We start from the raw sequence: 15131 nt of genomic DNA, 5'->3' as shown, positions 1-15131 counted from the left end.
GTCTAGAGGCCCCAGTTGTGATCAGAAGCCCCGTGTGCCTGGTGCAGTGAAAAAACAGGCACAAACCACGGTTCTGGCTCATTACATAACCACAGCCAGGTACACGCAAACTGAGATTAACCAGCCAACTGCGACCAGTTTTCTGTGTCCTGCAGTGAAACTTCCATTTCCCCAAGAGCAGAAGTGTCATGCCATGTGACATGCAATATGATCTGGGCTCTGTGAAATCGAAACCTGCAGGGCTCTGGGTTATCAGCTCCTGTTGTTATGGTTACCTAGGTAATCACAGCATGGAAAGTGCTTTGTACTGTCTACATATAGCGAGGTAACAGCAGGCATGCTGCAGAAATGCTGAAATATAGAAATCACAATACTATAGTATAATACATATATTTATAGTATGGTGAAAGAGAGAGAGAGAGAAAGAGTATTGTCCTGCTGGATGAGGAGATGGGGAATCAATCACTTCAGGGCATAAACTGATCACTCGATTGATCAGTGGGCTGTTTTTGTATGGCAAATCCTAAATTCCTACCATTGCAGTCAAAGTGGATGACGGGGTGTAGTAGAAAGTGAGAGCCTGAGACATGAGGCCTAGTATAACAGGCCAGGTATGAGGCCTGAGGCCTAAGCTAAAGTAATGGTCAAGCCCAGCTGTTAGAAAGCAAAGTTAGCAGAAGTCATGCTGATAACGCTGGCAGACTCACAATAACTGGCAAACACACACCTTTCTGAAGAAGCATTCGGTACAGGGCACTCACGCAAACACATTCCAGAAAGCTACCAGAACATCCCAATACCCCAAAGAGAATGAGGGCTTTCTGACTCCTCAAAATGACAATAGGATGGATAGAGATGTTTTGGCTGACCCATACCAAGGTGGTATCTTATCACATCAGAGGGTGGCAACTACACTTGTCAGAGAGCAATACACAACTTGTTTCTATCAGTGTATAAAGGAGGGTCTTAAAGGGAATGTCTTGGTCCAGCTGAGGGGGAAACGGAAAGTCCCACTGTTTATTGAGCTGGTCCATTGTAACAAGCACACATGTATTAGTGGTCCTGTAGAGTCTGAGGGATGCTAGAACCGTGCTTTGTCTATAATAAACCCGGCCTTGTGTCTTTGTGACTAAAATGGACCTCTGGTCTTATTGGATAATCCAATCGTGGTTTGGTGTCTCGGTTATCTGTGCAGAGCTGGGACAGCATACACAGTGGGAGAACACACACGCAGCTGACAACTCACAAGGGGTATTCTCTTCTGTGAGGGAAACCAGTTCATGTAATATGGAATCTTCTCAAATCAGTAGGTGGACAAGAGACGTAGGTAAAACGAAGGCAAAAAGACCTGGTTACTTCTCTCTAAAAGTCCAGAATTTCTGTTTTTTAGTTTGCTTTTGAAAAAACCTAGGAAATGCTACACACCAAACCTACATTAAAAGAACATTACTTAGGTGTCAAAGGCAAGCACGCAAAAGGAATGGCCAAGAATTGAGGCTGTCTGTACAAGCTTAATTTAACCCCTGTTGAGCTCTATGACATGGTTTTCAATTACATGAATGCATACTACTACAGGCACAGGCCATCTTATTCTGGCATTTCCTGATTTTTGCATGTTCGACTTTGCAACCTGAATAATATTTTTAACATAGTTTTTTTTTGTGTGATGTGTAAATAGATCTTGTGTGGTTGGTCATTTATAGTTATTTGAAGCCCTCCATGCCTTTGTAGTTGCTATGTGTTATTTCTGTTGTGTATCATGCAAGAGACACAACATAGACAATCTCCTTTGGTATTGGGGGAGCTGCACTTATTTACATCAGCTGAGGATGCTACAAAAAGGATGTGGACAAGCTGGAGAGAGTCCAGTGGAGGGCAACAAAAATGATTAGGGGGCTGGAGCACAAGACTTGTGAGGAGAGGCTGAGGGAACTAGGTTTGTTTAGTCTGCAAAAGAGAAGAATAAGGGGGGATTTGATAGCAGCCTTTAACTACCTGAAAGGGGGTTTCAGGGGAGATGAGCTAGGCTATTCTCAATGGTAGTAGATGACAGAACAAAGATCAGTGGTCTCAAGTTGCAGTGGGGGAGGTCTAGGTTGGATATTAGGAAAAAGTTTTTCACTAGGACGTTGGTGAAGCACTGGGATGGGTTACCTAGGGAGGTGGTGGAATCTCCATCTTTAGAGGTTTTTAAGCTGTGGCTTGACAAAGCCCTGGCTGGAATGATTTAGCTGAGGTTAGTCCTGCTTTGAGCAGGGGGTTGGACTAGATGACCTCCTGAGGTCCCTTCCAACTCTAATATTCTATGATTCTAGGATATGGCCCTATAATTCAATTTGCCTGTGTTTCAAGACCTCCATTACCATAACACGACTGGTGGGACATGGCTGTCTGGTTCAGCATGTATGACTCAGGAGAATTTCTCCCCCAACTCCTCTGGAAGCCCATCCATCTGCGTAACTCAAAGAAAAAGGGATGTGGGGCTGAACCTGAATTCAGCAAAATTGGATCCCTGTCAAACTTTGTATCCAGAAACACAGTCTGAATCTGAATGTCTCCAGGTTCCCTCATCCCTGGGGCGCTTCCTGTTTATCGGTGGAGCACTAATTAGATTCAGCTAAGGATCTGCTGCATGACACTGGAGGCAGGTGCTGTTGTGCAACTTCACATTAATATTAATGGTCTCCTTGTGCACCAAGGCAATGGTGTTTAACCTGTTTTCAGCAGGACCTGGGTGCCTGGCAATACAGCTCTAACCAAGCTGTTGCTTACTATAAGAGTGTGTTTGGGTGACTGTGAACTTCTTGCCTTTGCCTTTGGTTTCTGCATCCTTTTTGACACACAGCACTACATGAAAGGGTCTTTACACACCCAAATTGGCCACAAATATTTCCATAGATGATAATCAAAATATACAGGTAGGCAAAGGAAGAAACATGGTGCTTGAGAACTTATTGGGGGTCCGATTGAACAATATTTATGATGCATATTTTGACAGGTGATGTTTGACAGGCTGTTTTCATTGTTAGAAAAATCTAAGTTCTTGAATCTCAACGTTTACGTCCATTAAATAATTACTGTTCTACTCCCCTCCTGGCTGACCCCCCAGACCTCCAATAATTTCCCAGAACTGAAAATTTAAATCGATAAGAAATGCTTAAAAATAAACAGCTATATGATACGTCGAGATTATACAAAATTCCATGGCAAAGAGTGAACTGAAACTCCAGCGAAGAACTCATGAATCATGGGGCCAGATCCCCAGTTGGTATAAATAAGGGCGGCTCTACTGCAGTCAATGGCGCTATGCTGATTTTCACCAGCGGAGGATCTGGCCCACGATGTTCACTTGCACTGTGGTTGCTGGGAGTGCAGTTGCATTGGTTCAATAAAGCGACCCAGGGCTCTTCTTATCCCCCACCCCATCCTACTTCCGAGAAGGGAAAGGAGAGGGTAGGGAGAGAATGGGATCAGCAGAGTGAAGAGCAGCTGCTGTGGGTAGGAGAGATTGCTCTGAGAACAAGGAGCGCAATGGGAAGAACAGTGATGTGATCTGAAGCGTGGCAAGGTGGGACGAAGTAGGAGAAGGGCTGAAATAATCAAGGGGCAGGTTGTAGGAGCAGCTGAAGGCCTTCCCCCTCCTAGGTACTTTGGTCATACAAATATATAAGAGGAGTCCCAGTCATGGCCCAAGGCCCCACTGTGCTAGGTGCTGTACAAACCCAGAACAAAAAGACAGTCCCTGGCCCAGGGAGTTTACAATCTAAAGATCAGACTAGTTAATGTGTGTGTAAAGCACTTGGAACATGTGAGGGTGTAAATAACTGTTAAGTGTTATCAATTATCATCGACTTTCATACCTGCTTCCCTTTCTGCCCCTCCGTCTCCATTCCCACCTCTCCCTCCCCCCTCTTTCTGAGCTTTCTAGGACAGTGTTTCTCAATTGTCACTGTTAGGGTTCTGCGAGCAGCTGTTCTCCGCGCCGCCGAGAGCAGCTGTTCTCCGCGCTGCTGAAAAAGGGGCAATGTCCCGGATTTTTCGGCGGCGGGTATCGAGTGTAAGTGTAATTTAATTTATATTTAATTGAGAAACGCTGAGCTAGCTGTTTGTATATAATTTGCTTATTTTGACATTTTTTTTGGCCCCATATGTAAAAATATTGTTAAGAGTTTGGGGGGTTCCGCAATTATTTATCGAATTCAAAAGGGTTCCGTGGCCAAATTTAATTGAGAAACACTGTTCTAGGGACATTTTGTTTATTTTCCTGGCCCTTTTCATCCTTCTGAAAGGCACTCGAGCTGTGGGGGAGACTAATGCACCCCAGTGCACACACAGGAGATAGCTGCCTCTCCTCCCACCCACCCTGCTCATTTGGAAATTTGTCTCTTGGGAAAAAGTTCCCAGATGGATGCTGGGGCAGCTATAGTACAGCATGGGGTGGCCCCCAGTTCTCAACCCTCATCCAGGCAAAACTCCCTCTGGCTTTAGAACTGGATCGTGGACTTCAGGATTCTGCCCCCAGTTCAGAAAGTGCTTAGCTGTCTCAGAGCCCTCCTGAAACCCTGGAGTGAGTGACAGTGGTGCACCATCCCTCCTTTCTTGGCAGGGGCGTCTATTGCCAAGAGCCAGGAATGCTTGATCCAGACCTCCCTTCCTGGGGAACTAAGCGCCTGGCACTCACACAAAGCTCTCTTTCTCCTGGGTGGATGCAACAGGAAAACCCCGTTAACTGTTTGAGCAAGACAGGGCTTTGCTGTGCAGATTGCAGGGCTCCTGGGCTGGTTATTTAGCACACAGCCAAAGGGAGGTGGGGGGTAACCCGGCTTGGTTAGTCTGCTGGAGACATGACACAGCAGCTAATCCTTAACCAAGCAGAACCTCTGCGATACTTCCGTGCCGAATGCGTGAATGTGAACAGAAGCTTGTTCCAACTAGAGCTGTGTTTCTCAACGACCAGTATGTGGACGGGCATTGGCCCCTGAGATCTCCCTGACAGTTTACATACAATATTTATTGCCATGTATATATATCTCGCCTCATTTTTAAAAGGACAAAGAATTCAGACTTTACTATGCTGACTTCTTTGCTTTTTTCCATTATGCAGATTAAGGGTGTACTGAACCACTCCCCCCAGAAAAAACAATTACAAATTCTCTATGTAAGATTTTATAGTTAAAAGGGAAGAGAAATGCAAATGTGGATTTAGAGCTTCTGTATAAATCTCACCATTTTATAAACTTGTGGTTTATTTTAGGAAGGCAGCAAAGCAGTCCTTGCTATCAAAAAGGTTGAGAAACACTGTCCTAGCGCCCTCCTCGGAGTTAGACTTTTCACATCCAGTCTTTATTACTGGACCAGTGAGGAGAGACTGCAAATCCCAGCCCCAAGCCACAAGAAGACAAATCCTTACCTGTCCCGAAAGAGGGAGCGTTTGGAAAGAATCTAGAAAGGTCAGATTGGAGCGATGAACGTGGAGGGTTAAAAAGTGGATCCTAACACAGAAGGGGTGGTCCAAAGCTGCGTGGAAAACTGGGAGGGTTTGCTGTGCTGTAACACTATACCCTTCCCTGGCTGCAATGCCCACCGGGAAATTCAAAGCTGTCAATGTTGAGCTGAAGCAAAATCCAGGTTCCCTTGTCCCAGCACAAGGAGAACAATAAAGCTCAGCTATGCCTCTGTGGCACCTTTATGATGAAAGCAAGCCCTCCCCCCGCCCCCCCCAAGGCCCGAGAGAGGGCTTCTCCAGGGAAAAACAAATGGGAAAATGCTTCCCAAGCCAAGCTGTTGCTCTGGCAACTGGAAATGCTTGGTTTGACTCTCCTCTCCCTGGTAGCCTCTTGCAACTGGTGGAGCTGCTGGGACTTCAGGGGAGTTACTCCTGATCGACTGTGGTTTGGGTGAGAGGAGAATGAGGCCCAATGATTTAAGGCAGCGGAGCTCAGGGCTCATAAAGCACAAGTGTGTACGTGTGTGTGTATATGTGTACGTACCTCCCCTAGTTCATTCTACTGTGTCTTGCTGCAGCAGAGAAAAGGCTACAGATTTGCAGGCTGCTTGTTAGCGGCAGTGTTTACAAAAGATACTGTATTACAGATGGCAAACATTTGATAATGGGTTATTAGCCTGTCATCCCCTGGGCTTTGGATTTCTAAACAGCCCTTCAAGCAGAGCAGAAAGAGATTTGCAATTTAGACTAGTTAGAGGTCTGGGTTTGAAAGGATTTGAATTAACATTGGGAAAGATTCCAGCTTACATTTCTTTCTAAAGAAATGTAACCGCACCGTAAAAGGCCAGGACTAAATGCTGGGAAGACCTTGCGCTGTTTTGGCTTGCAAATCACACTGCTACTTTTAGCAGGGGGTTGTTTGCCGCACATCATGGTGAGCAAGAGGAATGAGGGAGATGGGAAGGGATGGTGAAAGATCTTGTGGTTCTTCTTCCAGGATGCCAGGGAGCTCTGCGGAGAGTAGGTGCTGCAGGAAGTGACTCTGTGGCCCTCTGATGGGCCAGGAGCCCTATTTCACTCCGGAGGGTGGCCCAAGAAGCTGAGTGGGCAAACACAGAGACGTTGGGCTTGCTGTGACTCCAGCCCTCTTCTTGTCTCCTGCGCTCTGGCCTCCGATCTCAGCTTGACCCCCAAGCCCCTGACCCGCCGTCTGGGGCAATCTCTGGTCTCTGACGCCAGCCTGACTTTGACGCCAACTTGTACTTGTTGAGCCTGGCCCTAGCAATTCCTGTGGCCGCTGTCCCTGACATGTGGACCGTGGCTCAGCTGTGACCTCTACGCCATGCTGCCCGGGCCCATGCCCCTTACATCAGGTAAATGTTTATGTGTTAGCTGAGGTCCCCAAACTGTGGGGTGTGCCCCTCCCCCCAGGAGGAACCTTTGGGAGGGCCTACGCCAGCCCCCATGGGGGTGGAGAGGAAGCACCACCCTGCCCTGCTCTGCCCCCATTTCTGCTCCAGCCCCACCCCTTGCCTGCAGCCTCAGCCTCGGCTCCAGACTGCGGCCCTGGGTCCCACTCCCGGCCATGGCCTGTGCCCAGGCCCAGTGCCCTGCTCCTGGCTGGCCCCATTCCTGGCCCTGGCCCCAGACCCCACAGGTGCAGCTTCAGCTCCCACCCTGGCCCTAGCCCCACTTCTAGCCCCTGACCATGGTTTGGGCCCCGCTCCTGGCCCCAGCTCCCAATTGCAGCTCCTGGGGGAGGGCGTGACCCCAAAAGTTTGGGGACCACTGCCATAGTTAGCTCAGATTGAGCTAGCATGCTAAAAGTAGCAGTGTAGATTCAGCGTGGCATGGGCTAACGGCCAGAGTATATAGCTAGAGTCGTGTTTTCTCCAGCTCAGTGCATTTTTAATTCTTTATACAAAGTGGAACAAGCCTCAAATCCGTCTCCTTATCAGGCAGAGAGGGGAACTGAAATGGCATCTCCTTCAAAGGGTGTGAGTTCCCTGACTGTCAGGCTGAAGGTTATAAGGGAGTTAGGTGTGCCCAGAGCGCACCTCCCAGACTGGGCCCTGCAAACAGCACGCGTGCCTAGAGGCAGAAACATAGGTGCCTCTGAAACTTGACCGATGAGTTTAGGCAACTATAGGTCAGGCAGCAGCTGAATGGGGGTTTGAGGGATTGCAGCGATGCCTAAAACTGACACTTGGGTGCCTAAATCTGAGCTTTTGGTGCCTACATTCATTTGTGGATTGAGGCCTTCGTCTCCATGCCATGGTTCTCCAGCTGTACGATGGGGATATAAGCACTTCCGAACCTCATGAGGTTTTTGGGGGACGAAATTCAGTAATTTAAGTGAGATGCCCAAATGCTGTAAGAATGGGGTCGTATAAATACTTAGAGAGAGAGAGGCTAAGAAACAGTGAAGAAATACAACCCCCTTTCCTACTCCATCCCAGAAGCATGAAGGAGGCTCAAGAGGGGAATACAAGTTCAGAGCCATTGGAGTTGGTTAGATATTTTATTGATATATGCATTTAAAACGTCACTGTCTAGGAGGCAGGATACAGAAGCAAAAGAGAGGCAAAATAAACAATGTTAATGGAAACTCAGAGCGGTGGAAGCGTGGGCTACCATGTGTCATCATTATATTTATTATAAATGTTCAGTAATATAACAGTAGCACCTCAAGGCCTCAGCCAGCTTGGGGCTTCATTGTACAAGGCGCTGTACACCCAGTCAGCAAATGACAGTCCCTGCACTGCACCAAAACATCTGCAATCTAAGGGCAAAATTTTCAAAAGCATCTAAGGGGCCAGGTTTTTAAAGGCATTTAGGCACCTAAAGATGCAAATAGATGCCTACGGGGATTTTCAAAAGTATCTGCCTCTGTAGGCACCAAATCTGACCCTTGGGTTCCTAAGTGCCACTGATTTTTCAGTGGAACTTTGGCTCCCAAAGCCAACGTGACTTTTGAAAATGGGACTTCAGCTCCTAGATCACTTAGATGCTTTGGAAAATATTACCCTACAGGACACGATACATTTCATTAGGTCCTGGGGATATGTGTGGGAGGAGGTGTTTTCTGAGAGGTGTTCTCTCCTACAAAGTGGTCTGCAGGCAGAAAATGGTTGTCAATAACTAAGAGGAGATATAATTGTGCACTGTTTATTTTAGTCACCGGACTATCAGGTCTGGAAGGGACACCTCGTTCTGCTAGATCCAGTCATTCAGTCTTGTTTTGTTGCATATAACCACTGCCTTCTGTGCCCTGAATAAGGTCCTTGTAACTGGTGGGGCAGTATGTTTTGTACAGATTTTCCACTAACGTGTTACTTCCTGCCACCACAGTCCTGTGTTCCTGGTTCATGAAGTTCCACAGGTGCAAAGCATAGGAGTCGTTGAAGTCAGGACTTGTCTCTGGGACCTCGTAGTACCTCTTCCATGCTTCATAGGGGATGGGATAGAAACGCTGAGGATGTAAGAAGGAAATGTTCTGACAGCTCTGATCCTCCACATCATGGAAATCAGTCAGGTTGCACAATGCTTGCAGCCTCCTCGTAATTAGGAAGGGGCCTTGGTGTCCCCAAATGTCTCCATTGTAGTTTTGAACAAAATCCTTCATGCAATCCCAGATGAACCAGTGATGGCGAGGAAAGCCAAAAACCCCATTGCTGGAGAACTGGGAAGTCTGGGCTGCCAGGAAGTTTGCCATTGGGATAGGCCTGATGGAGATGACATCTGTGTCCATGTAGATCCCACCGTATTTCCAGATTAGTGCAAGTCTGCTGGCATCAGAGCTGATATGAACCCAGTGCTTTTCTTGGGTTGCGTTTACCTGCAGAGTTGGAATGAGATCACAGAGATGCAATTGACTCTGGTTCCAAACACATCTGTCTAAACACCTGCTCCCATTAGCTATATGTGGTATAAAATTCTCAGCAGTGTCTTGCCTCACTTTAATCCCTTTAAAAATTAATGGTCAATTTTTTTTTTCAGCTATGAAACTTTGCTGGAAAAAGGCAAGAGCAGGTGTAAGTTTTGCTCAACACGATTATTTTGTGAATAAATGTACAAGCATTTCCAAGGTGCAGTGAACTCCAAGGCAACATGCAACATTTATGAAATAATGAGAATGTGAATCATTAACTGTTATTTTCCCGAAAACAAAACCAAACACCCATCTCAATTTACACACCCACTGTCTGATCTAAAGCCCATAGCAATCACTTCAAAGACTCTCATTGACTTCAGTGGGCTTTGGATCAGAACCTTCTTGGCAATTTTTAAAAAGGATAAAAAGTGAGAGTCAAATTCTGACCCTGGGGTTATGCTGGTGCATGGTGGGATGGTGTACTGGTATATCAGCCAGCTGCCTGTTCGTTCTCCAGAATCTCAACTTTCATTTAAAAAATAAATAACATAAGAAAGTCCTTAGCTGTAATGGTTGCTAATAAACCCTTGAAAACATGAAACAAGTGCAAAAGAATGCCATGATGCCTGCCTAAGTTTTCAGAAAGGCCAAAACAAGAACTCAAAGGGGTGTGAACTCCCTGAACAAGAGCTCTGAGATGTATGGATGGAGCTTGGAAGAGTACCACTGCTTTTTATCCCAAATTTGATCCCTGAATTACCCTCTCACTTCTAGAGATTGTCTCCAGACATTTTCATTTCTGTCTGTCTGACACCTTTAAGCACTGAAATCATTTTCCCAAACAATAAGCTCACTTTAAATTCATGCTGACTAAAATTTTTCAAATACAACATTTTTATCAAAAATGGTGTTTTTAAAAAAAGATGGTGATAACCATATTTTATCAAAGTGGTTAATCAAAATCATTATTGAAATGTTCCATTTACCATAAATCCGGTCATCAGGAAATGGAAAATGTCCATAATAATTTCAATACATATTTTGAGTAATGCATGGCAAAACATCATGAAAAGGGGTCCATTATGAGCGCAACAAAATGACATTTTGCAAATGAAATTTTCATCTTTTCCCCCATCTCGACTTTAAATCTTGTTAAAATATTTTCCCTGTAATACGTCTTCTCACCTCATGATACCAGGGGAGCAGAGGTGTCTCCTGGAACAAAGTTTCCATCTGGAGAGGAAAAATGAAGACATTCTTCATAGCAGATAAAAGTGAGAAGGCTGTATAAGTGGAATTTGAATCCAGCCATGTGTTATTGTTCAAACCTTTCATGAAGAAAACAACAGGTCTGTCATGGTAGACCCTGGCAACGGATTCCACAGAACATGAAACCAATGGAGGAGGCTCAAGACGGTCTGTGGTCTCCACAAAGATGAGGCTTCTGCTCTGGCTCATAACTTCCTCTTGGGTCAGGAATCGCTTAGAAAGAGGCATGCATGAGAAGATGCTCCCAGACTGCAGAGAGAGTTCATACAAAATGGCAAAGACAAAGACAAAAAAGAAACAAAGCAATATTTGGATCTCCTTCAACATTCTTGCTCTTCCGTGGGTATCTGAGTCTTAAGTAAGAAAAAAAACAAAGTCAATGTTAGTGGTTCATTGTTTAGCGCAAGGAGAAAAATGTGATGTTATTTTTTTTATTATTTCTAATGCGGTTGACAGCAAATTATGAAACCAGGAAATCAAGAATTTAAACCAAATCACATCTCTGAGCTGGGATCAGTTTCTTTGACTGAGTCAGTTTATGAAAAAGGCTTAGTCAACTGTCAGTGGATTGTAGACCTGAAGTTTGCAGTCCTCAAACCAGAGACGTTCTCTAATGAACTTAGTGGAGTTTAGTGGCAATGAAAAGGGCCCTAAATCATAACAGGAAGGAGAAACTGCATTGGATGCTGCACACAAGCAAGGGACCCAACTGAACGAAGGAATGGTGGGTATTTGAAAAAGACCCAGCTAAAGGCACTGATAACAAAATAATCTTCTGCCTTGTCTTGGGAAATCCATTTAAGGGAAAAGAAGAGTTGACAATCACTCACACCTTTCAGATCATATGAGATCCCAAAGGAAATGGGCAGTGTATTTTTGTATTATATTCTAACGGCGGGGCATTGGTAATATTAGCAGAAACCCAGTCTACTCAGCTGTGCAGTCCCTGTGGAACACATGTTATTATCCATTCTCCCTCTATTTTATTTTGGCTGTGTGAAGTGAAAAATAAATGCATAGGCCAAACAGCCCCACAGAACCCCAGTAGATCAGAAGTTGCTGCATGAGGGAGGTGGAATTGTGCCCTATATTTGGACTGAATTGTGTTGCAGGTGTGTTCACTCTGGGTGTGCCATTTGATTGCATGTTACCAGTTCATATCCATTATAGACAGATCTGCCAGTGCTCATTAGCCAGCCAGAGATTTTGAACCGCAGCGTCCACTTGTTTTATGTTTAGAATAAGGCTCTAAGACAAAAAGTTCTGCGGTACACAGGCAATGTTTGAGGGGACACTGGAACCTGAATGAAAACATTTTGGTCATACTCTGGCCAGGTTTTACAGAGGTGAAGTGAATAGGAAGAAGGAAGAAGTTTGAGGAACTGTGAGGAACTACAGCCTCACTGTCTATTTGGAGCACTGAAAAAAAGATGCAAGGCCATCTTGGGGTTCTGTTGGAGACCTTACTGGTCCTGGGTAATAATGTTTTCCATCTTTGTCCAGCCAGGAGATTACACCCTTTTTTCTTAGATGCAAGCCATGGTGATGCATATCATCTTTACCTCCAGGCTATACTAGTACAGCACGCTACCCCAGGCACTGGCTGTGAAGTGAGAGTATATAGTGTCTGTATTGTTTGCATTTCAGTGTTTGGGGCATCTTAGGCCTGGTCTACACTGTTTTTGTACTGGAATAATGATGTCCATCATAGGTGTAATTTTATACCTGAATAGTTATCCAGGTACAACCCCTAGTGTGGATGCAGTTATAAAGGTGTCTTAGACACGTTCCTTTATGGAAATTAACTGTGTCAGTATGAGCCCCTTTGTACCAATTTAACTACATCCACACTGGGGTTGGGAGGAGGGGCACTACTTTAACTCATCCATTATAGTTAAAAAATATCAGTTGCTCCATCTTTTCTGCTTTTGTTTTACCATCTTCATCTGGCTCCACTCCACATTTCCTGTTTTTCCTTTCCTGTCACAGACATGTCACTGCATCTCCCTTCTTACATTGTCTTCGGGACGTGATTCCTCTTTTCCTTCTCAGACCATCCCATCCTTTCTGTCTGTTTTTCTCGTGCCCTGCAGTGTCTCCTTGTGACGTTCCCCTCTGCAGTCTGGACTGGTTTGTAGCTGAGTCACCCCAATTCCTCATTCCTGGGCTCCAACTTACCCTGATTTGCTGTGTGAACCACCCACTCCTGGATCAGCCTACGCCCAGCCTCTTGTGAGTAATCGGTCCCTGGCCTAATGAAAGAGCGCTTCTGGCCAGTCACTCATGGGATAGACCCCCAGCAAACACTCCCAGTCCCAGATGCAACTCTGGGAAGTGCCGTCTTGCAGGGTTCAGTGCTGTACACTGCACACTGCAAGGTCATTTACATTTGTCCATCAGTTTATCAAAGAAATTGATATGCACCAGCTCTGACACTCCAGGCTAAGTCTTTACACACACTCAGTCCACATGCATTGTTTTAGATAAAACAAACAAATACATTTATTGACTACAGAAAGATTTTAAGTCATCATAAATCAGATTAATATAAATCAAGAGATTAATAATGAGTCAAGGAGTTGGTCACAATCAACTAAAAGATAACTTGCATCCTAAACTAATATTTCAGTAGCTTTTCAGTCTGTGATGTTAGCTTACCCACAGCTGGCTGTGATGCCTCTAACAACCAGCCCCCAACCCCTCCTTTTGTGGGTAGCTGGCAGTCCTTTATGTTGCTTAGAAGATGGATTTTAAGGGAGAGCCTTGATACAAAGATGCCTCTTCCTTTTACAAGTTTCCTTGACCTCCTGGGGTCAGGTGATTGGTCCTGTCTGGCAAGGGGTGTGATTTCTTCCACTTGAGCCAAAGTGCTCAAAGGTGCTTAGGCCAGTCTATTGTTCCTGTATGCACGCCTCTTCTGGGCGTGGAACCACAGCTTTGAGTTTGTCTGCATCTATTCAAAGCACGTGAGGCACACATTTGGGGATATGACACAGCAGAGTTTCATATCTGTACATACGTGTGACATGGCAGGAAACCTGCTGCCATAACAATAATGTTCAGTATGTCATGAGCATTCCAAAAACACCTTACATCAGACAATACATAGTTACACTGTAAGTGTGAACATGAATGATACACAAATCACACCATAAGGGTGTACATGGGGTACAGTGTGTCACACTCCTCTGTCACTTCCCTTGTATTTGCAGCTTCTCCTTTCTTCCTGTTTTCTCCTCGAAGCCTATCCCCAGCTGTGTCAGGTGCTAGCAGAAGCCTAGTCACTGACATTGCTACAGCCTGAAGACGCTGCAGGCCCAGTGGGAAGCCATTATACGCTCTCTGCTGGGGAATTGTGAGCAGCTGGGTGGTGCTCACTCAGGTAATGGGGTAATTGGGAGGCTGTAAATGGAAAGAAGAGGAAGCTCAGAGGGTGAGCCAGGGCTGAGGCTGCTTTACGCTGTTACTTTGTAAGAAAAGTGTCACTACACACCGTGGTGACGGATAACAACCAGGGGTTTGTGGCTGTGAGGCCTCACAAACTGGCCAGGCAGCTGAGTAGGTGGGGTAGTGGCGAAGCCGCCCTGTGACACTTGCTCACTAGTGTAGTTCTCTTTTCTAACATATCCAGTCATTTTCTCTGTCTCCCCTCCCACAGTCTCTCAGACACCTGCTAGCCAGAGGACTCCCCCTACTAACGAGAGAAGGATATGAAAGGTGGAAAGGCCCCGACTGTCCTGAGCGATGCTCCAGGGGACCCGTTGCCAAGGAAATGGGCAGGGTGCTGTGTAGCACCGGGTGCTATCACTAAAGCATACTCTGAATCTCTGTTTTTCTCCACTGAGGCCAGGAAGCCCTGTGAGTCTGTTCTCATGGAATTGCCACTGGTTTCTTCTCTTGGGCAGGAGATTTTTTGCCACCTACAGGGAAGAGACTTTAGGGATCTGGCCCATATGTCATGAAGGCTGCCCTCATTCTATGCTAATTTCAGGGATCTCTCAGGAGCAAGGGACCATTGTGTCCCTGCATCTTTTGGGGGGGCTGTCCGTGATTCCACTCCAGGTCCTTATCTATGCTGCCTAGGACTTCCCCAGTAAGTACCTGTTCCCTAGTACCCTACTGTGAAGGGGTTTCCCAACACCATGGGCTCAGCATGAATGTTAATACAGCTGGATGTGGGGGGACATGCATCTCACAGCCCCATACTTTCTGCCCTATCGCTGCCTACTTCCCACTTGCAGATCCCCAGACCCCTAGAGAACTCTCCATGGGTCCTGGGAAGTTGCTGTGGAGTGGGAGAGAACCGTGCACAGAGAGTCCCTATGCACATGGTTCATCTGGGCATGATCTGCCTCTAGTATATTTGTGTTCTCATAACTATTTTGATTGTATTTGCTTTAAATAATAATTCAGACTCTCCACACAGTATGAGATGAGGAGTGGGAGGGTTGAATATATTCAGAATAATTCCTCACAATTCCCCAAAGATGCCCCACCATCTTAGTGATAACATATAAATCTAGAATTCAATGGCTTGGTCAA

At 45.7% G+C, this 15131-nt stretch overlaps 1 protein-coding gene across 1 annotated transcript; it reads right to left on the bottom strand.

The window, feature by feature from the left end:
- Positions 1-8672: 8672 nt before the first annotated feature.
- On the bottom strand, positions 8673-10916 carry A4GNT (alpha-1,4-N-acetylglucosaminyltransferase). Its single transcript, XM_067538620.1, has 2 exons — positions 10506-10916; positions 8673-9284 (listed from the first exon to the last, which is right to left on the bottom strand). The coding sequence occupies exons 1-2, from the start codon at positions 10914-10916 to the stop codon at positions 8673-8675; spliced, it is 1023 nt and encodes a 340-aa protein (XP_067394721.1).
- Between the last annotated feature and the right edge of the window lie 4215 nt (positions 10917-15131).

Source organism: Emydura macquarii, unplaced genomic scaffold, assembly GCF_026122565.2.
Source record: "Emydura macquarii macquarii isolate MOO-44397 ecotype Brisbane River unplaced genomic scaffold, CSIRO-AGI_Emac_v2 contig_499, whole genome shotgun sequence".
Classification (NCBI taxonomy): Eukaryota; Metazoa; Chordata; order Testudines; family Chelidae; genus Emydura; species Emydura macquarii.
This window is presented reverse-complemented; position numbering and strand designations above follow the sequence as displayed.

What these genes read in the sequence shown, in the direction of transcription:
- A4GNT (XM_067538620.1), bottom strand. Translation starts at nt 10,916, where the DNA reads ATGTTGAAGGAGATCCAAATATTGCTTTGTTTCTTTTTTGTCTTTGTC. An exon ending in TGCTCCCCTGGTATCATGAG is followed by an intron (nt 9,285 to 10,505) that starts GTGAGAAGACGT and finishes CCAACTCTGCAG; the next exon opens with GTAAACGCAACCCAAGAAAA.